Raw genomic sequence first — 27,065 nt, 5'->3', positions numbered from 1 at the left:
ATAGCTTGCCCCTGGAGAGGGGGGTGCCCAGCTCCCTGCCCTTGTGTTTGGGACAGGCTATGACTTAACTCTGGTGGGTAATGAGCAACCCATCCAACATTAATTCTAGGGAATCGGTGGCTGAGAAGGAAAATGGAAGAGGAAAAGCAAAAGACAAACATAACGGAATTGACAACAGGCACTCAGATAAGTACATGCACGTTCACAGAGGTGCCATTCGCAGTTGCTAAAGGTGGAAACAGTCCAAGTGTCCATCAGCATATGAATGGACATACGAAATGTATGTGCATGCAAAGGAATGTTTCGTGGCCATAAAAAGGAATGAAGGACCAATAGGTGATACTACTGTTGAACCTTGAAAACATTGCTAAGTGCAAAAAACTGGTGACAGAAGATTGTATGATTCCATTCATACGAAATATCCATTGAGATGGAACAAAGGTTGGTGGTTGCCAGGGGCTGCAATGGGGAGTTGCTGTTTAATGGGTGTATGGTTTGCTTTTGGGGTGATGAAAATGTTTTGGAGCCAGATAGAGGTGGTGATTCCACAACATTGTGAATGTACGAAGTGCCACTGAATTGTTCACATTAAAACGATTAGTTTCATGTTATGTAAATTTCACTTCAATTAAAAAAATTTTTTTAATGTGTATTTATTCTTGAGAGAGAGAAACAGACAGAACATGGGTAGGGGAAGTGCAGAGAGAGAGGAGACACAGAATCTGAAGCAGGCTCCAGGTTCTGAGCTGTCACCACAGAGTTTGATGCAGGGCTCGAACCCACAAACTGCGAGATCATGACCTGAGCCGAAGTCAGAAGCTCAACCGACTGAGCCACCCTGGTGCCCCTCACTTCTTTTAAAAACGGATGAAAGAGAGCGTGTTCATGTGCCAGAGGTCTGTTTCTCTGAATTGAGGATGTGATTCCGTCTTTCTTGTGCGTGATGACCTTGTGATATGGCTTGAGTATAATTAAAGTAATTTGAGCAGATTAATTTCTTTCTTTAGCTTTTTAAAATTTAACATGCTTAGAGTCTGTGTCCTCAACTCCCTAGTACAAAGCAATATGCTAATTGGCATTCTGGGCTTATAGTGCTGCTCCTTCAAGAAACAAACCTAGACAGATGTGTTGAGTTGGTCCCTTAGTTAGCTGTTCGTGTTCTGGAGAATGCCCCTGGGTCTTGAAGACAGATCGCAGAGGCTGGAGTCCAAAGCTTGAGTTCTGTTCTGGCTCTTTTTGTCCAGTGGGGATACTTACAGTGCCCAGGAAAGAGCATGAAGCAGACCTCAGTCCTGGCTTATACATTCATTCAACAAACATTCTTGAACCCTCTGTTGGAGGTATTAAAGTGAATGTGACAGGGACTCTGCCTTTGAGGGGCTTGCGCTCTAGTGGGTAAGGTACATACACGAACAATGATCACCTTAGTAAGAGGTGGGGTGCAACGCTGAAGATTTGCATGGAATATTACAGAAACCTGTAGTCAAGGTCCCCAAACCAACTGGGGGTAAGGAGGGTAGAGAAACAGCAGTTAAGGAAGGCTTCCTGGAATTCAGCCTTAAAGGAAGATTTAAAATATCGCTGCATTACCCATTAAGCAAGGCAAGTAATGGTCAGAGTTTTAGCAAAAGAGGAACACTTAACACTGAGTGAAGACATCTACTTTATTTATTTATTTATTTATTTGTTTGTTTGTTTTAATGTTTGTTTATTTTTTGAGAGAGAGAGATGGAGTGCAAACAGGGGAGGAGCAGAGAGAGGGAGACACAGAATCTGAAGCAGGCTCCAGGCTCCAAGCTGAGCTGTTAGCACAGAACTCGACACGGGGCTTGAACTCACGGAGGGTGAGATCATGACCTGAGCCAAAGTTGGACACTCAACCAACTGAGCCACTCAGGTGCCCCTGAAGACATCTACTTTAAATGATTTTTTTTTCAACGTTTATTTATTTTTGGGACAGAGAGAGACAGAGCATGAACGGGGGAAGGGCAGAGAGAGAGGGAGACACAGAATCGGAAACAGGCTCCAGGCTCTGAGCCATCAGCCCAGAGCCCGACGCGGGGCTCGAACTCACGGACCGCGAGATCGTGACCTGGCTGAAGTCGGACGCTTAACCGACTGCGCCACCCAGGCGCCCCAAAGACATCTACTTTAAAAAGAGTTTCAGCTTGATATTTTTCAACAAAGCATTCATAATTATGGAGGAAGCAAAAACTCTGATGTACCTACCCTTGTTTTATGGCTTTAATAAATTGTTTTCATTTAGAATTACATAGAAGCATCAAAGCATCTCCAAAATTTTGAGACTGTAAAGTTTACATCTACATCCTGGAGGTTAGGGAGGGGAAGTTCTTTGACAAGGCACGGAGATTGTATAAATGGGGGAACGGCAGGGTGCCTGGGTGGCTCAATCTTTTAAGCATCTGACTCTTATTTTCTGCTCAGGTCATGATCTCACAGTTTGTGGTTCAAGCCCCACATCAGGCTCCATGCTGACGGTGCAGAGCCTGCTTGGGATTCTCTCTCTCTCTTCCTCTCTCTCTGCCCCTCCCCTGCTCATTCTCTCTCTCTCTCTCTCTCTCTCTCTCTCTCTCTCTCTCAAAAATAAACCTTAACAAAACAATTAAAAAAAAAAAGGGGGTAAGGTAAAGGCAGTTTAAGGTCTCCTAAGAGTAGAGTTTGAGGCAGGAGAAGGTGAGGGGTAAGGACAGAAGGTCAGGGGAATAGATTAAAGGCTCTAAGCAGGCGATTTTCAAGTTTGGGTCTATGACTGTGGTACCAGCTGCAGTGTGGAGAGAGGATGGGCTAGGGACACATCTTGAGGCAGCAGGACGGCTCTGAATAAGGGCAGTGGTCATGGAACAGGACAGGTGGGTTAGAGAAATTTCCAGAACAGTGCCATCCAACAGAGCTTTCTGTGATGACGGGAATGTTCTGTGATATGCTTGCCAATACGGTATCCACCAGCCACACGCGGGCACTGAACCCTTTACATGTGGCTGGTGTGATGGTGGAACTGAATTTTAAATTTTCTCTCATTTACATTTAAATAACTGCATGTGGCTAGTGCGGGTGGCCACTGTATTACACAATGCAGTTCTAGAAGGTAAAATCAACAGGAGTTGGTGATTAATTGGCCAATTGGGAGTAATAAGGGTGGAGAAGGTAAAGAAAGCTACAGGGGCATATTAGTGGGAGAGAAAAAGAGTCTCATTTTGTGCATGTTGACTCCCCATGCATATGGGGCATCAGGATGAGGTGTCCCAGGTAGTGAGATAAACCCATTGCTTAAGGGAGAGCAATGAGCTGGAGATGGGAAATGTGGGAGGCATTAGCATAAAATAATAATTGAAATCATAAATGTAAGTGCCAAAGGGAAGCCCCTTAACTGCCTTTGGTGTTGGATTCCTATTGCTATGATGGTGATAATATTTGCTGTGTCTACCTTCTGGGACTATTCTGAGAAACAGATGAGATAGCATGTATGAAAATGCTTGTAAACTCCTCAAACATTAGGCATGTTTTATAATATCTTTAGGAGTTGAGAGGAGTGTGTCCCAAATGTTGTTTTCCAAACGTAACCGATCAAAGAAAGACTTCAAATTCTGGAAATATTGCAGACTAGATAATTTGTAAGGCCCTCCTGCTAAAATATGACTCGATCCAGGATAAACAAAAGCAAATATGTCTACAGCATGAATGTCAGGGACTTGGGGACATCTTTGAGGACTCCCCTGAGTGTTACTGTGAGCAAACAAACATAAAAGCTAGGTTTCTGTGAATGCAAATACCAACGTTCCTGCAGATCATGAGAGCAGTGCAGAGTCCAGGCCAAGGTGGGAGAGTTATCCTAGACATTCCCACATTAAGCCCTCAAAGGGGGGAGATAACTGGGTCCAGGTCAGTAACATTCCTCGCAAAAGCAAATGTCCATGTTTCTCTCTCTCTCTCTCTCTTTTTGGAGAGGGGGTGGAGGGGGGGGAGGAGAAAAGCAAACCATTTAAACATTGAGGATGAATTTCAATCAAAAATTACCTAAAAATCTGCAAACACACAAGGTAATAAAGAAGCAAAATGAAAGTCCTCAGAGGGATGGGAAAGCAGTGCCGATTTAAATTTGCCAAGGATTTCACAGAAAACAGACACTGAGTTAGAAACTGTGAGACAGCTATATAGGAAATACACAAAGAATAATGAATACTGAAATACATAATAGTGATATAGAACAATTGACAACTGAAAAAGACCACACAACAATGATGACAAGAGATGGAGTTAGAAAAATTTAAAAACTCACTAAAATGAGAAACTAATAGATGGCTTAAGCTATACGGTAAAAACAAGTGAACTTTTAGATAAATCTAAAGAAATTTTCCAGCCAAGAGACAAGGAGATAAATGACATAAAAAAGCAGTTAAGAGCAGCGGAAATTAAAATGAAAGTCTGAAACACATCTAATTGTCATTCTTGAAGGAGACTTTAAAGAGAATGGAGGTGCGTCCTCATCAATGAGCTGAAGGCTAAGAATTTTCCAGAACATTAGTTCTGGAAATAATGAAGTGTGCCCAATATCCCTGATGAACACAGATGAAAAAATCCTCAGCAGAATATTAGCAGACCAAATTCAACAACACATTGAAAGGATCATAGGCCAATATAAATTGGTGGAACCATTGTAGAAAACAATATGGAGGGTCCTCAAAAGATTCAAAATAAAACTACTGTATGATCTTCTACTGATTCCATTACTGGGTATTTACCCAAAGAAAACAAAAACACTAATTTGAAAAGATATATGCACCTCTGTATTTATTGTGGCATTATTTACAATGGCAAAGATATGGAAACAACGTTAGTGTCCATTAATAGACATTGATATTATATATATATATACAATAGAATATTACTTGGCCATAAAAAAGAACAAGATCTTGCCATTTGCAACAAAGTGGATGGACCCCAGAGGATATTATGCTAAATTAAAAAAGCCATACAGAGGGGCGCCTGGGTGGCGCAGTCGGTTAAGCGTCCGACTTCAGCCAGGTCACGATCTCGCGGTCCGTGAGTTCGAGCCCCGCATCAGGCTCTGGGCTGATGGCTCAGAGCCTGGAGCCTGTTTCCGATTCTGTGTCTCCCTCTCTCTCTGCCCCTTCCCCGTTCATGCTCTGTCTCTCTCTGTCCCAAAAATAAATAAAGGTTGAAAAAAAAAAAAAAAAGCCATACAGAGAAAGATAAATATTATATGATTTCACTTATATGTGAAATCTAAAAACCAAATGAGCAAGAACAGAAACAAACTGATAAATACAGAGAACAAACTGGTAGTTACCAGAGGGGAGGGGGTTGGGGGATGGGTGAAACAGGTGAAGAGTGTAAGAGATGTCAAAAAAAAAAAAAAAGAAAAAAGGTCATACATCATGATCAAGCGAGATTCATTCCAGGGATATTGGAATGATTTCACGTTTGCAAATCTGTCAATGTGATTAACAAAATAAGGGATAAAACTTGTATGATCATCTCGACAGATGCAGAAAAAGAATTTGTCTAAATCCAACATCTACTTATGATAAAAATTCTTCAAAATGCAGGATAGAGGGAATGTACCTTAACATAATAAAGGCCATATATGACAAGCCCACAGCTAATAACATCATACTCAATGGTGAAGAGCTGAAAGCTTTTTTCTAAGATCAGGAACAACACCAGAATGTCCACTTTTGCCACTTTTATTCAACATAATATTAGAAATCCTAGCCAGAGAAATTAGGCAAGAAAAAGACATCCAAAAGGAAGAAGTAAAACTGTCACTGTTTGCAGAAGATATGTTGTATATAAAAAACTTGAATTATTTCATCAAAAACTATTAGAATAAATGAAGTCAGTAAAGTTGCAGGATACAAAATCAATATGCAAAAATCTGTTGGACTTCTTTACACTAATGTGCTATCAGAAAAAAAGAAAACAATCCCATTTACAATTACATTAAAGAGAATAAAATAGTACAGCATAACACATAAATCACTATCACCATGAATGAATCACTGTATTGTACACCTGAAATTAACATGATGTGTCTACTATACTCAAAAAAACCACATTAATTTCTTGACAAAAATTAAAATTTGGATAACCAGAGAAACAAAATAACTAGGAATAAACTTAACCAATGAGCTCAGAGGTCTATATATTAAAAATTATAAAACATTAATGAAAGAAATTGAAGAAGACACAAATAAATGGAAAGGTATTCCATGCTCATGGATTGGAAGAATTGTTAAAATGTCCATACTACCCAGAGCAATATATTCAGTACAATCCCTATCAAAATTCCAATGGTATTTTTCACAGAAATACAACAAACAATCCTAAAATTTGTCTGGAACTACAAAAGACCCAAATAGCCAAAACAGTCTTGAGAAAGAACAACATAGCAATATGCTCCCTAATTTCAAAGTACATTACAAATTTATAGTAAATAGTATTGCCATAAAACAGATACATGTATCAATGGAACAGAATAGAGATCCCAGAAATAAACTCATACATCTATAGTCAGTTTATGACAAAAGAGCCAAGAATATACAATGGGGAAAGGACAGTCTCTTCAATAAATGGTAAAACTGGACAGCCACGTGCAAAAGAATGAAATTGGACCACTGTCTTACACTGTCCACAAAGTTTAACTCAAAATGGGTTAAAGTCTTTTTTTTAAGAAAATTTTTAACATTCATTTTTTGAGAGACAGAGAGAGAGAGTGTGAGCAGGGGAGGGGCAGAGAGAGAGGGAGACACAGAATTTGAAGCAAGCTCCAGGCTCTGAACTGACAGCATAAAGCCTGACACAGGGCTTGAACTCACAAACTGCAAGATCATGACCTGAGCCAAAGTCGGAAGCCCAACTGACTGAGCCACCCAGGTGCCCCTAAATGGATTAAAGTCTTACATGTGAGACCTGAAACTGTAAAACTCCTAGAGGAAAAGATAGGCACTAAGCTCCTTAACATTGGAGATTGCGATAATTTTTGGAATCTTGATACCAAAAGCAAAAACAAGAAAAGCAAAAGTAAACAAGTAGGGCTACACCAAAACTGAAAAGCTTCTGCACAGCAAAGGAAACCATCAACAAGATGAAAAGGCAATGTACTGAATGAGAGAATGTTTGCAAATCATATATCTGATAAGGAGCTAATATCCAAAATATACAACAGACTCCTACAACTCAATAGCAAAAACACAATCTGATTAAAATATGGACAGATGATCTGAATAGACATTTTTCCCAAACAACACTACAGATGGCTAACAGGCACATGGAAAGATGTTCAACATTACTAATCATCAGGGAAATGCAAATCAGAACCACAGTGAGATACCACCTCACACCTGTGAGAACGACTAGTATCAGAAAGACAAGAAATATGAAGTGTCGGTGAGAATGTAGAGAAAAGGGAGCCCTTGTGCACTGTTGGTGGAAATGAAAATTGGTATAGCCATTGTGGGAGACAGTATGGAAATTTTTCAAAAAATTAAAAATAGAATTACCATATGATACAGTAATTTCACCTCTGGATATCCAAAGAAAATGAAAACACTAAGTAGAAGTGTATACACCCCATGTTCGTTGCAGCTTATTTACAGTAGCCAAAACATGGAAACAACCTAAATGCCCATCAACGGACAAAGAAATTGTAATACACACACACACACACACACACACACACACACACAAATATTATTGAGCCATATAAAAGAATGAAATCTTGACATTCGTGACAAAATGGATGGACCTTGAAGTGAAAAACGAAAGACAAATACCATATGATCTCTTTTCTTTGGGGAATCTAAAACACAACAAAACAAACCAAGCTCATGGATACAGAGAACAGATTGGTGATTGCAAGAGGCAGGTGGTTGGGGGTGGAAGAAATGGGTGAACTGTTTGTTTGTTTTTCATTTTTCTTTTTCTTTTTCTTTTTTTTTTAGTTTAAGTAAATTGAATAAGTTTTTTTTTAATCAGAGATATGGGAGTGTATTCTTTTAGGCTGTCCCATCTAGGTGTTTTGACCGAAGATGTTAAATTTTTAATAGTGAAAAAAATACATGTATATATTGGTTTTTATTAAATGTATGATTGCTTCTTTATAGCAGTCTTTATAAGTGGGCAAAAAATGTGGTTATTTGATATTGATGGAACTCTAGCAAGGCTGCAATTTTTCAGTTTAAGTCTTTCCTCATGACACATGTTTATTGACTTAAGTGCCTGAGTGTATTCTCTCATGTTAGCTGAAGTCTGCAACTTTTTTCCATTGGAAGACATATATAGCTGTGGCTATTAGCTGAGTGTCTTCCCCAACCTAAAGTGATGTGAACATCTGTATTTTGGTATGAAAATGTTTCTAACATGTTTTTAAAAGTAAAAAAATGTGTTGGCTAACCCGTACTACTAATGACGACATGTAGGCACTTAGTGTTGGTCCGAAAGCTCTTTATAGCATATGTGCTCGATCTAGTCTTAAAAAGTCATTTGAATTAAAAGGGCAGCTCAAAGGATTTACTTTGCAGGGACAGGATAGTTCTGTGTCTAGATTATGGTGGTGGTTATAGGAATCGATACATGTGATGTCGTAGAATTATGTATGGACACACATATACACACACCAGAAAATGGGTGTAAAAATTGGTGAAATCAAAGTAGGGTCTGAAGTCTAGTTAAGGTATTATATCTATGTCAGTTTCCTGGGTATTTTTTTTTTTTTTTTTTACCGTTATTCAGTTATGTAAGATGTCACAGGGGATCTTTCGACTATTTTTTTTTCATCCTTTCTGCTATTTCTGAAACTACTAGTGAGTCCATAACTGTTTAAAATAAAAATTAAAGTTTAGAAAAGTTAGGGTGCCTGGGTGGTTCAATCAGTTGAGCATCAGACTCTTGATTTTGGCTTGGGTCATGATCTCACCGTTCATGGGGTCAAGCCCGATGTCAGTGTGGAGCGTGCTTGGGATACTCCCCCCCACCACTTTCTTTTTGTCCCTTCCCTGCTTTTGTGCACATTCTCTCTCTCTCTCTCTCACTCAAATAAATAAACATTTAAAAAATATAAAGTTTAGAAAAATCAGTTTAAAAAAATAAGATGGCAGCCAGGAAAATATTCGTCTTGATATTTGTGATTCTAATAGAACATTAATAGAAACAAATAATTAGAAATGTTTGGTGCACCCTAGAGGGTAAAGTCTGTTAACTCATTGTGGTTAAAAAGTGAGCCAAAGGGTCCAAATCAATGTCTCTATTACTGTTTCAGGTTGAATGCTGGCATCTTAAAAGTCAGAAGGCTGCTATTGTACCAAGCCTTGAAACCAGCCAGAACAGTCCTTGTCACCTAAAATGAAAGAAACTTATGCCATAGCATAAAAAATTGTTTACAGTAGTCAATGGAATGGCAAATTTTTGTTTTTTTTAAAGAGTTAAAAAATTTTTAAGTTTGGTGTATGACTATAAGTGGAAGCATGAAGCATTTGGAATTGTAGAATTTATTACGGAATGAGTGTAATTTTGCCTTAACTAAGTCTTGCCAAGTTAACCAGTGAGTGAGTCCAGATAGTGAGAAAATCCTGATTATGTGACTATCCTTTAATGTATTAACTAGGAAGATTGCTCTATTCTTTTCCCACCACTCTCCCCTGTTACTTTTCTGTTTATATTTCCACTTGAAAAAGGTTGTGTCTTTATTTTTCTCTAGACACCTGAAACAATTCAGACTTAGCAGGATGTGATTCAGAAACTGTAGTAAGTCTTGAGAGTTAGCTCCCTGTCTCCTTGTTTGTAAGAAGTAACAAAAAGTTCTTTGCTTTCGACATGTCAAAAAAGAAAAATCAATATTACAATCAAATTAAGCAATAGTGAGGAAAAAAAAAAAATTGGCCTCCAGTAAGACGAATCCAGAAAAAAAGGGAATTCACAAATAAATGATATTGGAATGAAAAAGCTGTAGATAGAGCAGAGATTAAATCATATGAGAATACTGTGAAAAATTTTATGGCGGGGCGCCTGGGTGGCTCAGTCAGTTGAGCATCCGACTTTGGCTCAGGTTATGATCTCGCAGTTTCTGAGTCCAAGCTCCACATCAGACTCTGTGCTGATAGCTTAGAACCTGAGCCTGCTTGGAATTCTGTGTCTCCCTCTCTCTCTCTGCCCCTCCCCTATTCATGCTCTCTCTTTTCCTCAAAAAAATAAATATTTTTATGGCAATAAATTTGATAAATTATGCCCCAGTTGACAAACTTCTAGAAAATGTACAATGACTTAAAAAGAAATAGATAACTCGAATATTTCTATATGTTTAAAAGAAAGCGAATGAGTAATTAAAAATTTTCCCCAAAGGGAAAACACCAGGATCAGATGATTTTACAGATAAGTTTGCCAGGGTTTGAAGGAAGAGATCATTTCCTGAAAAGAAAGAGAGGGAACATTTCCCAGCTGATTCCAAGAGCAAGTATTACTTGAAACTGAACGATGCTATATGAGATGAGCCCATCACCAGTGTCACTTATGAACACAAATGCAAAAATTCCAAACTGTAAATTTGAAAAGTAACAGAACAATAATGTGAGCAAGTAACAAACAGCTTTTAGTGTCAGTACTGGGAACTGTGGGTTCGTGTCCACTAAATTTCATACGGATGAAGCCCTAATCCCTGATGAGATGGTGTTATGAATGGGCCCTTGGGAAATAATTAGGTCGTGAGGGTGGAGCTTCCATGATGAGATTAGTATCCTTACAAGAAGAGGAAGAGACTGGGGGTACCTGGGTGGCTCCGTTGGTTAAGCATCTGACTTTGGTTCGGGTCACGATCTCAAAATGGGTTTGAGCTCCGCAATGGGCTCTGTGCTTGCCTTGCAGAGCCTGCTTGAGATTCTCTCTCTCTCCTTTTCTCTCTCTGCCTCTCCCCCACTTTCTCTCTGAAAATAAATAAGCTTAGAAAAAAAGAAGAGGAAGAGACTGGAGCTCACACTGTGTCTCTCTACGTGCATGCGCCAAGGTAGGCGAAGCGACGACCTAACCAGGAAGAGGGGGAATAGGGCCCTCAGCAAGAACCCAAATGTGCTGGCACGCTGATCTCTGTGAGAAATGTTTATTGTTTCAGCCCCTCAGTCTGTAGTACTTTTGTTAGAGCAACTTTAACTCACCGAGACCATCAAGGAAGCAATCTGATGAATTTTCTTACTAGGTTTAACAATTTGTAATAGTACTCTTCCTTTCCTATTATTTAATCTCAGCAATGCTGAACTGGACCTCAAGACTGAAAATGGACATCTTTGTCTTCTTCCTGATTTTAAAGGAAACGTCTGAGTGTATCACCATTGAGAATGTTGTTCATTGTAGGTTTTTTAGATGGATTCATGATCAGATTAGTGGGGTTCTTTCTGTTCCTGGTTTGCTTATTTTGGAAGAGACTTAGGAGACAGAACAACCAAGTGTAACGAGTGGACCCTGTTTGTCTCCTGATTCCAATGAACCAAATGCAGCAACATAGTTTTTTGAGGTGTTTGAGGAAATTTGATTAGGGATTGGATATTAGAAAACAGTAATGGGGGCACCTGGGTGGTTCAGTCAGTTGAGCATCAGACTCTTGATTTCAGCTCAGGTCATGATCTCACAGTTGATGACATGGAGCCCTAATAGTGCAGAGCCTGCTTGGTATTCTCTCTCTCCGTCGCTGTCTTCGCCTCCTTTGCTGGCACTCTTTCTCAAATAAATAAACTTAAAAAAAAAAAAAAAGAAAATGAATTATTTAACTTAGCTGTGATCATGCATTGTGATTATGTAAGAAAAAGGCCCATTTTTAGTTTTTTTGTGGTAAAATACTCATAACATTTACCGCTTCCACCATTTTTAATTGTACAAGTTCAGCATTAGGTGTATTCACACTGTCGTGCAGCCATCACCACCATCCGTCTCCAGAGCATTATCATCTTCCCAAGCTGATGCTTGAGAATCTAGCTCTACTGATGGAGTATGTCTTTGCTGAGTAATTAAAATTACTGTCCCCACTGAACACTCACTCCCCGTTCCCCTCTCCAGCTCCTGGAAACCACCATTCTTACATTCTGTCTCTATGAATTTGACACGCATGTAAGTGCGTATATTTGTCTTTTTGTGACTGGCTTATTTCACTTCACATAATGTCCCCAAGGTTTATCCATGTCGTAGCCTATGTCAGAGTGTCCTTCCTTTTTAAAGCTGAACAATATTCCTCTGTCTGTCTCTGCCACATTGTTTATCCTTTCATTCATCAGTGGACCCTTGGGTTGCTTGCACCTTTTGGCTACTGTGAATCTTGCTAGGAACATGGGTGTGCGGATATCTGTTGAAGTTCCTGTTTTCAATTCTTGTGGATACCTGTCTGTACTTAAAAGTGGGATTGCTGGATCATATGGTGATTCGGTGTGTGTTTGAGGACTTGCCAAACTGTTTCCCATAGCAGCTGCCCCATCTTAGGTCACCACCAGCAAAGCGCAAGGGTTCTAACTTTCTCCACATCCTTGCCAGCGCTTGTTAAGAAAACGTCCATGTTTTCAGTGGATTTGTGCGAGGTAGAGCTGAAGAAGAAGAATTATTAGTCACCCATCGCCTCCAGAGAGCCAGGCCACACCCATGGGACTTCACCTCCCCACCAGCTGACAGGCAATATGGCCATCTGCTTGGGCTGCCTTCACTCTTAGCTGTGACCGTGCCTGGATTTTCCATGTGTGCCTATAAAGTTTCCATTATGTCTCTGACAGACTTTAAGGGAAAAAAGAAAAAACACTGATTTAGTGATACATATGTAGTGAAACTGTTAGTTCTTAAAAGGCAAGACAGTGCTGGGCACTATTCATGATTCTAGATACTTTTTGGGCAGGTGCCGGGGATGGCACCAGGGAGGAATAACACAGTATTTGTCATATTCCAGTTGGGTGCTGGTTTCCTCAGTGCTTTGTTAGGATGCTTCATTACCTTCGTAAGTTGCATATATCCTTTTGTATATATAGTATTACATAACTTACATTTTGAATCCTCAACTAGGAACTTCTACTCCTTTGGGCTATGGTTCCTGCATGTTGAGCAAAGGTCCGGTGCTGGTCTGATATTTCACCTGGTATATGGGATTGTATATGGTCTTCAACTATGTCCTTTCTATTTTATTTGGTGTTAAAAGAACCTTTAGAAATGATCATCGAGGGGCGCCTGGGTGGCGCAGTCAGTTAAGCGTCCGACTTCAGCCAGGTCACGATCTCGCGGTCCGTGAGTTCGAGCCCCACATCGGGCTCTGGGCTGATGGCTCAGAGCCTGGAGCCTGTTTCCGATTCTGTGTCTCCCTCTCTCTCTGCCCCTCCCCTGTTCATGCTCTGTCTCTCTCTGTCCCCCCCCCCCCAAAAAAAAAGAAATGATCATCGAGTTAAAAGGATGCAGTTTGTTGTTTTGTTTGTTCTACTGCTTTCAAAGATGGCAAACGGAAAAAGTAAATGAACTTGCAAAAGGTCGTTACTGTTAAAAAGTTTTTACTGGTCCGTGAAATAAAAAAATTCTAGGAATTACCACCTCAGAGAACACAGAACTGTATTCATTAGCCAAACACCAAGACTGATGATACTCAATGCAGTGATTTGACTTACTGCCCTTTACACAGAATGCATCTCTCCAAATTAAAAAGGTAATTTAGAGGAACCATTGATTGGCCTTATCTAAAGACTCCGAAGTAAATTTTAATTACTCAGCAAAGACATACTCCATCAGTAGAGCTAGATTCTCAAGCATCAGCTAATGAGCATCACAACTAATATTTATTAAGTACTTAACTCTACCACTGACTCTTTTGTATAGATTGTCTCACTTAATCTTCAGAAATGCTATGATTCTCACTTAACTGATAACAAATTTTGGCTAATATCTTGCTCAGCATCACATAGATCAGGAAAAGGGGAGCTGGAATTCAAAACCAGTTTGGCAGAATGACCCTTCATCAACGCTTTTAGATACTACTCAATCATGTAGCGTGTTTGGCACCACCATTGAGATGCCAAAAGGCTAGGAGTTACAAAATAGCCTTGAGTGCTGAGTTCAGAACTCAGCCCTCTCCCTTTCATTACCTCTCATATTTCTTGAGTTGTCTGATATTTCAGGAGTCCCGAATCATAGAGCTTGAAGGGGGGAACGCTAAGCTTGCTGGAAACATTACAGTTTTACTACTGTGGTCTTCAAATGCACGTGTGAGCAGTGACATAACTGCATTTATTTCTTGTATCCCTATGAGACATTAGTGCACACACTATGTAAATTCAGTTGTAGGCAAAATATTGGGGGAGAGAGGCATTCCAGGCAAACCCCTAATGACTCGTGGCTGAAGTATCGTGGGGAGAGGAAAGAAGGTGGTACAACTTCCAGCCAAGAGGCTTCAAGAGAGGTTTGGAAGACAGTGGAGTAAAGGGGTTGAGTGAGAGGGCTGAAAATGAGGTGGGGGCAATCAGATCCCTGAATCTCCTCAAAGAAGGAATAAAGGAAATGTAAAAGAAAGTTCAAAGTGCTTCAAGGTAACGTGGGGTCAGTAGAGAACTGGGAAAATGCACATAATAAGGCAATGAGCTCTAATTCGTGTTGTAATAAGGTGAAGGCTTTGAACTATGCTCCTGTCTTGTCATTTTTATTTTTTTAGTTTTAGAGGGTGAGTGAGCAAGCACACTCAAGTGGGGGAGAGGGAGGGAGGAAGAGAGATGGGGACAGAGAGAAAGGGAGGGAATCTTAAGCAGGCTCTATGATCAGCGTGGGGCCAGATGAGAGGCTCCATCTCATGACTCTGGGATCATGACCTGAGTCGAAATCAAGAGTCAGACGTTCAACTGACTGAGCCACCCAGGTACCCCCTAGTTTCTCATTTTTAGATTCTTTAACTCTTCACATTTGTCTGTGATCATTTGCCAGGATTCCTCCTCAGTCATACATACTGCTTCCCAGCACTTTGAAATCCTTAATAATTGCATGTGATTTCTACCAGACTTCCCATCTCTTTCTTATCCTCTCCTGTCCTCCCTAGTCCTCTTTGTGTTCATTACCGATTACTGTGTAACAAACCACCCGAGATCACGGTGGCTTAAAACAATGTGCTGCTACTTCCCACAGTCTTGTGAAATGACCAGGTTCAACTGGGTGATTCTTGCTCAAGGTCTCTCATGCAGGTGTAGACAGATGCTGGTTGGGGTTGGAGTTCTCCAAACTCTCCCCTGGATTGGGCATCTAAGATAGCATCTTTATAACATGTGTGGTGCCTCAGCTGAGGTGGTCAGAGACCGACTGGACTCTTCCCTCTCCCCCTCCATCTGTCTCTTCATGTACCATGCAGTCTCTCTATATGGTTAGCTTGGGCTTCCTCATGGCATAGAGGGTCAGAGTACTTGGACCTCTTACATGGTAACCATCTTTCCCCCAGATAAGCATTCCAAGAAGTCTAAGTGGAAGGAAGTTCAAAGCTTGGAAGTCACTCAGAAGCACTGTTGCTGAATGAAATGGGTACAGAGAAGGTCACGGAGCCTACCCCAGGGGAGGGGGACCACCCAGTAGTCTGAATACACAGAACTGTGGTTTATTGGGGGTGATATACTTGTCTAGAACTAGAGACCACATTCCTGATTTATTGAAGTTTCTGTTTACTTCTTATAACTGAAATATCTTGTTACTATCTTATATCTTGTATCACATCCATTATTCTTTCTAACTATTGTTTATACTGATAGTGATTGAAAGACTTCTTTGAGGAATTCGTATGCATTCTTTCAAATGAATCTTAACAATATATTTTTATTGATTGATATTAAAATTTAAGCAACCAAAAGGCCCTATAGAAAAGCTATGTGACTGGTTTTTTGTTTTGTTTTGTTTTGTTTTGTTTTTAAGAAAGTCTGTTTGGGAAATCAGATTTGATTCACTTTTTAACCACCAATGATAACATATCACACTTAAAAGGCAGATCAGTTTTAGGGAAAAGTGATATACCCTCATGTATGGGTGTCCTTGGGTGAACTCACCAACAAGATTGCTTTTCATGCTTAGCCACTAAATTAGAAAACCTGTTCTCTTGTTGGGACTGAACCGTGGTTTACTTTGTGGTTAGATCTTGGTTTTGTTTTTTTCTTTTTTCTTATTTTTAACTATCAAGGTCTTACACAAGTCCAAGCTTATTTTTTATACCACCCCCCAAATGAAGAGATAACTTGAATCTAAAAGATTTTAGCATACTCACATGGCAGTTACAGAAATTCTTTATTTAAAATCTCCTACCTATACATGGCTTAACTTTTCCTTAGCTTCCTCCACGAATGCCATTGAGGTCTTAGGTTCTTATAAAGAGTTATTGGTGTTTTTGTTTTGTTTTGTTTAAAGAAGCTAAATCTCCAACACATGTGGGAGAAAATGGGCAGTTGGAGGTGGCAAATAATTTGTTGTTTTTTTTTTTTTCCTACCCACAGCCCTGGGAAAACTCTGCCATAAAGGATTAATTTACTCATGAGATTTCACTGCGGTTGCCATTAAGAAAAAAAACCAATAGGAATAGTAGGGCAGAAGCGTTTCCAAACCCTGGAGAAAAGAGTCAAGGATTTATGGTGGGAAGCAGAGCAGTCCCTTTTTTTTAAATTTTTACGTTTATGAGTTAAGCATCTGAGGTTGATACCATTTCTCTCACACAGGACTTTATATAGACAACTGGAAGCTGACTCTGAAAAATGATAATCAGCGGTTGTAGTTTTCCATAATTTATCTTCATGCAGGGGAAAGATTTAATTGAAAAAAAATTCAAGGGCACCTGAGTGGCTCAGTCGGTTAAACGTCTGACTCTTGATTTCAGTTCCAGTGATGATCTCATGGCTTGTGAGTTGGAGCCCCACGTCAGGCTCTGTGCTGACAGCATGGAGCCTGCTTAGGATTCATTCATTCATTCATTCATTCATTCTCTCTCTCTCTCTCTCTCTGCCCCTCCCCTGCTCTAGTGCTTTCTCTCTCAAAATAAATAAATAAACTTAAAAAAAAAGACATGTTTAAAAAAAGTAAAAATGACATTCAGATTCAAATCTTTCCCAGTTTTTAGAAAAGCCTTAGAAAATAGCAAGCTATACATACCATTGGCAGTTTGCTTCCACGTGTCCGCCCCCACACTTGGGTTGTACACAAAGATTAAGTGGAGGGGCTCTGGCCTCAGATTCCTGCAGCCCTCCCTTTCTTCCCGGAGAAGGGAGGGCAGTGGACTTGAGTTAAGAGTGGCATTTTCTAGGGGCGCCTGGGTGGCGCAGTCGGTTAAGCGTCCGACTTCAGCCAGGTCACGATCTCGCGGTCCGGGAGTTCGAGCCCCGCGTCGGGCTCTGGGCTGATGGCTCAGAGCCTGGAGCCTGTTTCCGATTCTGTGTCTCCCTCTCTCTCTGCCCCTCCCTCGTTCATGCTCTGTCTCTCTCTGTCCCAAAAATAAATAAACGTTGGAAAAAAAAAAAAAAAGAGTGGCATTTTCTCTGAAGCTTTACCCTAAACCCCTCAACAAAAATTGCCACAGAGCAGCAGGCAAAATCCGAGGACTCTTGGAGCTTCAGGCTGAGGTCAATGCACTCCTCGGTCCCCTCCACCACAAGGACCCTCCCCCACCATCCCCCTCAGAGGTCAGCTCAGGGCTACCCTTGGCCTCGTCAACTGCTTGATGGTGACTGGTGAATCAATCTGAGGGGGACCAGGCAGCAGGAAGTCAAGGGGGCGGGAGGGGGTGACCGGGGCCAGGATCACCGGGCACCATCATATTCGTTTTCTCCATTCTCACAACTTCCTTGGGAAGCCCTGTGAATTCTTGTCTCCATGGATGAGGACATCCAAAGCCAAGAGTTTAAAATAACTTGCTTTTATGCAACGTACTTCAACTAAGTATTTAAAGTATTTAAACCAAATAGAATCTAAGAGTTTTATTTAATCCTTGGGTCAAATGAGGGATTTTAATCTCAGCCTGTGTGACAGGTCAGCCTCTGTTGGTTCTTGCTACCCCCCCTCCCCTCTCCTAAGCCATTGGTAACCGGTAATCCACTTATGAATGAAAACGGGGCGGCTTTCTTGAGGTGAGCCTGTGGCACTTAGTCAAGTAACAATAGTTGTCACTCTCTCTTGTTTAATCTTATAGTGGAGCACGAGAAGGAGTTCTCCCCTGGCCAGCGATACCACAAAGAGTTCAAGTTCAACTTATCCCAGATTCCTGAGGGTGAGGCGGTGACGGCTGCAGAATTCCGAATCTACAAGGACTGTGTTGTGGGGAGTTTTAAAAACCAAACTTTTCTTATCAGCATTTATCAAGTCTTGCAGGAGCATCAGCACAGGTATGAAGGCGCAAGGAACCCCAAAGGGTGGGGCTGGCCCCCATTTCTCACCCCGCCATCGTCTGACCCCGAGTGTGTCTGTGGAACGTGATGTGGAGTCCAAGGGCAGCCATGAGCATGACGAGGGATGTGTTCTGAATGGTAGTGTTTGGCCATCAGGGAGATTTTTTGTTATTAAAATGAAGATTTTTCCAAATAGTTTTCTGTTCCTAAGCAAGCCAGTGGATGGTCTTTACTAAGCATCCTTTGTGATCAGAGAACACGTGCCTTATTGGGCAAAAAACATATCCCACCGTTTTTCAGTGCCTACTTTGAACGATGGGCGAGAAGGTGGCTAAAATAGATTCACACGTGACAGTTACATAAGGATGCTTGCAAATGATACTGATTCAAGTTAATAGAAAGCTGTGTGTTTGCATATAATATATACATCCAAATGATACAATATATCTTTGTGTGTCTCAAATGTATCTCTTCTCATTTGGGTTCAGGGCAACAATAGACTTGCCCCGCCCCACCCCCTCCCCACCCTGTCTGTATTATTCTTGTTTTTTGAAATGAGGCCAGGCTGTTTTTACAAAAGAACTTCAACAGAACATGTTCTTGGGGCTGCTCACCGATAAAGAAAAACTTCCACAGAGTGGTTTCTGGAGGATTAGATGGGCCAAGGAGAGAAATATTACAGCAGCTGGTGCAATCCTGTAGCACAAGAGAGCAAGCCAGTGACCTTGACTTGTGCTTAGTATTTGGGGGTCAGTCAGTTCGGTAGTCCAGAGAGACTGGTGATCCCGACACACAGATTAGCACCACCGCATGCTTCCATGTGAGCGCTCGTGACGTGGAAATGCAGCATGTGTTGTGACAGCCTGGCAATTCTGTGGTAAGTAGGCAGATAAAAATGAAAGCGAATGCAGAGAGGAAAGGAGCCCCACATTTACAAACTCTGTAAGGGGTTCGCCAGCGTTGGTTTTATACACCAAGTCTCGATTCTTGCTTTTTTCGGTCCTGGATGTCTGTTGACTTCCCAAGAATGTCCGAAGGTTTAGGGATGACTTTGGCTTCTCCTGGACCTATGGATCTGTGTGTGGGTCTGCCACAAATAGGCACACTAAAATAATAATGGACCTTAACTTGCCCCATAAAAGGTTTACTTTGAGAGCACTGCCGGGGCACCTGGGTGGCGCAGTCGGTTGAGCGTACGACTTCAGCCAGGTCACGATCTCGCAGTCCGTGAGTTCGAGCCCCGCGTTGGGCTCTGGGCTGATGGCTCAGAGCCTGGAGCCTGTTTCCGATTCTGTGTCTCCCTCTCTCTCTGCCCCTCCCCCGTTCATGCTCTGTCTCTCTCTGTCCCAAAAATAAATAAATGTTGACAACACTGCCAACATTTGGCCCTTGTGCATTTTCAAGTCTGTAATGAGGGAAACAGAGAAGAAGGAAAGACACATGCCAGGCTTTGGGGACACGTCATGGTGTGGAACATATGCACTGATGGTTGTATGTGAGTTTTTAGGTGGGATGGTTATATAATAAGCAAAATATAGCTATTGTGGTATCTGTTACAAACCAAAATTTCAGAAAGAAGGGAAAGTTTTCTGATGTCTGATTTTCACTCCTGAATAAAAGCATAGTTAATAAGTGTTGAGGCAGGGTCTCTTTTGAAATAATAAATTATTGGTTGGTAGATTTTTGTCTTTTGAGGTTTCAGAGAGAATTTATACTCAGTGGTGATTCTTTGGACCTGCTTTAGCCATTGATTTTCAATCTTCCTAATTATTTGTCCACTGTATTTATCTGGCAGAAATAACCTACTGATACCAGCACCTGGTGGCTCAGTCGGTTAAGTGTCCGACTTCGGCCCAGGTAGTGACCTTGTGGTTCATGAGTTCGAGCCCTGCATTGGGCTCTGTGCTGACAGCTCGGAGCCTGGAGCCTGCTTTGGATTCTGTGTCTTCTCTCTCTCTCTCTCTCTCTCTCTCTCTCTCCTCTTCCCCTGGCTCACGCTCACTTGCTCTCTCTCAAAAAATAAATAAACATTAAAAAAAATAATAACCTACCAGTACCTTTCTGGCTCAGGCATTTGTTTGGAATACATGGTTTTCTGTTCTGCAGGAAAAGCTTTCTAGTGAAAACACTAGATTGGGATTTTTGTAACTATGGGATTTTTCAGAATTATTATTATTTAACAAATAGAGCTAGCAGACCATTTGTAAGGTTTATGTTGAACTCTAGCCAAAAATGAACAGCTGCCTTGTGCTTAACATGGTGGTGTCATACTTTCTTGAGGCCAGCAGCGAGTTTGGAAAACAAAATCGCAAACGGTCCCAACTTTGATGACTGTGTCAAAGCAAAGTTGTAATTTCTCTGCCTTCTAGGATGGGAGTATTTGGCGGTCGGATGTATTTAACTTTTGTGCATAGGCAAGGAGAAATATGGGGAGGTTTGGGAGAATTTCATGCTTTTGAAGGGCTCCAGGTTGGCCAAGAGGAGATTTTCTTTTCTTATCGGTGGGCCAGGAGCCCAGGCCTCCTGCTGTCTCTTAATGTTCTTCCTGAGGCCTCCAGATTTAACTGCAGGACTCCTTCTGGGGAGGGTTTGATCTCCCCATCTGTACCGTCTTGGGGTGTCCTGGCTAAAAATGATCCTCCGGGCTTGTGAAGAAACATATTTGTCTAATCTGTGTTTAAGTGAAATTTGGAGAATTTGATGGATTAACTTAATTTAACAAACGTTTGCTTTGCAAAATAGTTGGCCTCCTTGAAAAATAAAAACATAAAAAGGCAGGTTTTCTGGTGCTGAAGTCATAGCCTCAGCTAAGGCAGAAATGATATGTTGGGCCTCTTGATATAAAAGCAGCTAAGAAGGCTGACCCAGGGCAGGGTCAGAAAAGATTCTTGGAAGATAGGCCATTGCTATGAATTCTGCAGAAACATATTCCTCTTACTGATAAGAAATCACTGGACTAGGTAAGTTCCAGAAAGTGACTACTTGAATAGATGGCACTTTGAGTAAGAACAGGGAAACATTTGATACTTTATTCAAAAACTGAGAATAAGCCCTGAGATAGAATCTAAGTGCTGAAAAGATCTGGAGCAACCCAACAGTGGTTGGGTTGGTTAGCAACCCAACAGTGCTCACAGTTAAATCAGAGTAGCACGGGGTGCCCTTTGCACATGGTGTTAATATCTGATATCCTACATCATCATGGTTCTATGATGACACTGGTGAAAATTGGCACTCGCACAGCACTTAGAGTTTGGAAAGAGCCTTCTCACGTATCCCCCTGCTAGGAGGACTTAACCATTGACCCCATCAGCTAAGCAGGCCGGCATGTTTCCTTTTAGAGAATGAAACGTGGTACATACGAATTTTGCCAAGCCCAATTTAGGCCTCCATTGTCACCTGCTGTTTCCCAAAAGTCACCCCGATGACATGGGGACAGTCCCAAGATAAAGCTGAAGTGTCAGAAAGAGGTCAGCAGTCCCCTTCTGGCACATCCCTTATATCCATCTGCTTAGCTTTGATGCAAGCATTCCAAAGGATGCTTCTGTTTGGATGTCCAATGAGATGGGGCTCTGTTGGGGACCAGATGTGCTAGAATTCAGGCCCTGCTTCTTTGGCTTTCCAGGTTTTTCTAAAGAAAATCTTTGTTGAGCTATTGAGCATCTATTAGCTTTTCTAGAGGAAGGGTGTGGATGAGAAAAAATACTAGAAAATCTTATGCAAAAGTATCTTTACTTATTCCTAGTATTATCTGTTTGTCCATTTACTTTACCATGTTCTCCTGAAACTCATACACCCTAAGCTGTCTTCATGCTTGGAGTGTAAAGGCTGCTCTGAATACCTTGGGACCTTCCGCTCATGATGGTAGCCTTTCCATAACACGTACTTATGATCTTTACTTTGATAGCACTTTTAGATTAATAGTGCAATTTTGAGACCTTTCAAGAAGATCGTTTTCACCTTGGGTTAAAGACAGTCTTTTACTGTTCTTACTTCAATTTCGTCCACTTAGAAGTCAAAGTCAAACATCATCTCTTGAAAGCCCGCCAGAAATGTTTTCAGGGTCTGAAAGATGGTACAGTTTGGTACAGGCATTGGCCCACTCGCTGCTGCTAGTTTGGAAATTCCAAATTCTGCTCTATATGTTTTGGCAATTGTATTGCTGGCAGTCATAGTCCGTCTTCTGTGTATATGGTAACTTTTCTGTGTTCTATCATGGTGCAGTCTTTGGAAGACATTTAGACTGAGAATTCATTCCCAACTTTAAAATTCAGTTCCTCTTGATAATAAGCAATATCACAACATACTCCTCTGTTTGCAGATAGGCAAAGTTTTGTTGTTGTTTTAGTTCATGTGTTTCATCCTGACTTAAGTAGCCTTAGGTTGTGAAGAAATGCATCTTTGAATCAAGGGAAAAAGGCAATGCTGCATCAGAATTGGATTTTGAAACTGAGAAAGACTTCTTCAAGCCACCCAAAACCCATGCTAGTAAAGTCCCTGGGAACAATCTCAGATTGAATTATTGCTTAAACTAAATTTTTGGCCAAGTTCACTGATATAAATATACAATATAAAATTGTTTCAGGAGAGAAAATAACTTTCAAAGGGCAAAAACACATTTCTCCAGAATATTTAGTTTGATAGTGCTCTTCGGAACCATTCATAGAGATAGGGAACACAGGAATTAGCGAGGGAAGGGGAGTTAGGAGGAGTTCAGGTGTGGACATGTTTGAAGCATGAGTGGGTGACCAAGAGGCAGTGGGATATGAAAGTTTTCAGCTCAGGGGTGCCTGGGTGGCTAGGTTGGTTAAGCGGCTGACTTTGGCTCAGGTCATGATTCCATGTTTTGTGGTTTCAAGCCCCACATTGGGCTCTGTGCTAACAGCTCAAAGCCTGGAGCCTGCTTTGGATTCTGTGTCTCCCTCCTCTCTGCACCCCTCCAGCTCGTGCTCTGTCTCTGTCTCTGTCTCTCTCTCTCTCAAAAATGAATAAACATTAAAATTTTTTTTTTTTTAAATGAAAGTTTTCAGCTCAGCATAATGGTCTCACTAAAGTAATAGATATTAGAGATCCTAAGTGAACTTGTGAAGTAGATTAGATAGCCTCGCTGTGTAAGAATAGAAATACATAATTGATCCAGTATCATTTATTGAAATACTATCCTTTTTCCATGCACTTCAGTGGCGTCTCCAATATAAACCAGGTAGCCATGTTTGTGTGGGTCTGGGCCTGAGACCTTCCTTCAATTCCATTGATTGACTTTTCTTGCACCAATCTTATACTCTTCATTCTCTCAGTTTTATAAGAAGTCTTGAAAAATGGTATCTAAATTCTTCAGATTTTGAGACTTTCTCAGCTACTTATGGCCTTTTGCATTCCCGTATAAATTGTAAAATCACCATTTTAATTTCCACAAGGAAACTTGCTGGGCTTCTAATTGCAATTGCATTAAATCTAGAGATCAATTTGGAAAGAATTGACTCTTACAAATATTGAATGTTCCAGTCTAAGAATGTGGTATTTATTTAGGCTTTCTTTCCCTTTTTTCAGTAATTCTTTATAATTTTTTGTGTCTTGGATATTTTTATTACATTATTCTTATTTATAGAACATTATAATATTCCAGGTTTTGAAGATTTTTTTATGCTATTGTAAATATTATTAGCTTTTAAAAATTTTGGTGTCTATTTTTTCCAACGTTTTTTTTTTTTTTTTTTTTTTTTTTTTTTTGGGACAGAGAGAGACAGAGCATGAACGGGGGAGGGGCAGAGAGAGAGGGAGACACAGAATTGGAAACAGGCTCCAGGCTCTGAGCCATCAGCCCAGAGCCTGACGCGGGGCTCGAACTCACAGGCCGCGAGATCGTGACCTGGCTGAAGTTGGACGCTTAACCGACTGCGCCACCCAGGCGCCCCTGGTGTCTAATTATTTTTGCTCACATATAGAAATACAATTGACTTTTGGATTTTTTTAAGTTTATTTATTTATTTTTGAGAGACAGAGAGAGAGGGAGACAGAATCCCAAGCAGGCTCTGTGCTGTCAGCACAGATCTCAATAGGGGGCTCAAACTCACGGAACTGTGAGATCATGGCCTGTGCTGAAGTCAAGAGTTGGATGCTTAACCAACTGAGCCACCAAGATGCCCTTATTTTTGTATGTTGATCTTATATCCAACAACCTTGAAAATTCACATATTCATTCTAAAAATTTTTTTGTGCAAAATTTTGGAATTTCTATAAATATAATCTTGCCATCTATAAATATCAGTTTTATTTCTTCTTTTGTAATTCTTATAGTTTATCTTCCTCTGTTTTTCTTGTTTTTATTATGCTAGCTGGACATCCAGTAAAATTTTGAATTTGATTCAGATTTCTGTCTCAGATTAGAAATCCCTATGATATTTTGAATCTTATAGGGGGAAGACTTAATATTTTACCATTAAGGATGATGTTTGCTAAAACTGTTTTTGTAGATCTTTATTAGAATAAAGAAGTTCTCTATTTCTGGTTTGCTAAGAGTTTTTTAATGTTAGAAATTGGTGTGAAATTTTATTTTAAAAATTCTGAATTTGGGGGGATGATTATATGATTTTTTCCCTAAGTATTAATGTGATATACTACATTAAATGTTTTCCAAATGTTAAACCAACCTTACATCCCTGGAACAAGCTTAACTTGTCATTTATTATCTTTTTTATACAAGGCTTGATTCAGAGATCATGTTTGATAACTCTATTGTCTAGATCACCTATGGGTCTGTTCCCATTATCTATTTGTTCCCTTGATTTTTCCTCATTTGGTTTTATTTCTTGGCATGCCTGATACTTTTTAAAAAATAAATTCTGGAAATTATTTATGGAAAATATTTAATAGATACTGTTATCTCTTTCCAGTGTGGACTCTAAATTCTTCTGGAAGGCAGACAAAATACACCATGATCATCTTGTTCTTTTGTTCCAATGGGGGTATTTAAGGATGTGTTAAGGATTATCTGTTTTTGATTTTTCCCTTTCTCCTAGAGCTTAGCTCTTCAGGGAGTCTCAGCTGAAAGTCTAGGATGTTTACCAGAACTCCTCTTCCTTGGTGGGCTCTGAGCTTTAGTATTTAACTCCCCAGAATGAAGAAACTGCCAAAAACTCTGCTTTGCTTTTTGCCTTTTAAGCAGTTTCTCTTTGTTTTCTCAACTTCTTACTCCAGGCATACACAGCCTAATATTTGGCAAATATCTCACACGGAAACATTGGACTTCAAGGTATACAGGACTTAAAGATCCAAGGCCCTAGAGGAAATGAACCCAAACTTCTGTGAGCTCACTTTTATGCAGCCCCTTTCCTCTGAGACCTTAGCCCTTCAAGCCCTCGCTTTCTGAAACTCCAGTTTTTATCCTCAGTTACAGATACTGTTCCAAGCTATAGGCTCCTGCTCCTTTCTGATACCCATGCATCAGGTTAGGAATTATCCAATGTCCTGAAATGAAAAGGCAATACAAAGAATACAAATGCGGGGCTCACCTCCATGTGTTTTTCTTTTTCTCTGTGAAATTGACCCATCAAGAGTTGACTGTCCTATTGCTCTAAGATGACGACAAATGGGCTTTTTTTTTCCCCAGTTGTTCTTAGTGGGAATGTTAGTTTGCTACATCATAACCAGAAGCCTGTGTCTCTGAATCATAGTATTTTTATTATTTTTATGGTGAAATCTTTATAATGAATCCCTACAAATGTTGCTTTTGATTTATTAACCAAATGGTGTTGTTTTGGGAACAGGACCTGAACCTGGTACTTGATCCAGTTCCAGGATCTAGGAGAGCAATTTCCTTCGAATAGCATTTCTTATAGATTGATTGCTCTAAAAATGCTGTTGGGTTTTCAGTGCTGCTTGCTGAAGTGACACGAACCTTTATCTTCACTGAGGTAAAGGTGAGATACCTGAGACTATGTTCTTTTTTGAAGAGAAGGGCAAATTTGAGAAAGCCGGGATTAGAGAACCTCATTGTACCTGGGGCAGAGGGAAATCAAAGCCCTTTATCACTGTACCAAGCCACACCTGTTTCTCTTTCTGTATCTGGCTTTCACAGGTATGATCCTCAGGGACTCCTGAAATCTTACTTGCCGACTTGATAATCTTTGGCACACTCAGCATGGGCCTCAGGCAAGCATTGAACTTTTCAGTATTTGTTCCTTTGCCCCTGAAAAAGGGACAATACAGCTGACCCACAGCTCAGGTTATATAACTAGTTAGTTTCATCTCTTTAGTGAAGTCATACCTAGAATGGTCTACTGGAAATTCAAGAAAAAAATTCAAGCAGCTACTGAACCTTACTCCTTAGCCAATCTAAGTTCTGTTCTTTGCATAGGCACAATGTAGAAGAGAATATTACAGAAAGGAATTGAGGTTATCATAAAGAGTTGGATATACTCAAAAGAATGCTCCACTTGGGGGGAGAGGGGGAGTCAGGGTGTGGCGGGCAAGAGAAACTATTGTTTGGGGACTGTTACCAAGTGGTAACTTGGTAAACATGAAAATAGGTCTTTATTTCTGGAAACTGTGCCTTCCATATTATTCGTTCCCAGAAACAGATTGCCTTAATCATGTGCATATTCTTCTCTCTCTCTCTTTCTTTCTTTTTTTTTTTTTTTTAAGTTCATTTATTTATTTTGAGAGAGAGAAAGCATGAGCAGGGGAGGGGCAGAG

At 40.5% G+C, this 27,065-nt stretch overlaps 1 protein-coding gene across 1 annotated transcript in view; it reads left to right on the top strand.

The window, feature by feature from the left end:
- Positions 1-27,065, top strand: part of BMP6 (bone morphogenetic protein 6) — a 160,744-nt gene that overhangs the window by 110,084 nt on the left and 23,595 nt on the right. The window contains exon 2 of the mRNA XM_045497453.1: positions 18,179-18,371. Coding sequence (XP_045353409.1) covers positions 18,179-18,371 — 193 coding nt within the window. The remainder of the gene's footprint in view (positions 1-18,178; positions 18,372-27,065) is intronic.

This window comes from Leopardus geoffroyi, chromosome B2, assembly GCF_018350155.1.
Source record: "Leopardus geoffroyi isolate Oge1 chromosome B2, O.geoffroyi_Oge1_pat1.0, whole genome shotgun sequence".
NCBI lineage: Eukaryota > Metazoa > Chordata > Mammalia > Carnivora > Felidae > Leopardus > Leopardus geoffroyi.
The sequence above is the reverse complement of the archived record's forward strand: the minus strand, read 5'-3'. Positions and strand labels throughout refer to the sequence as shown.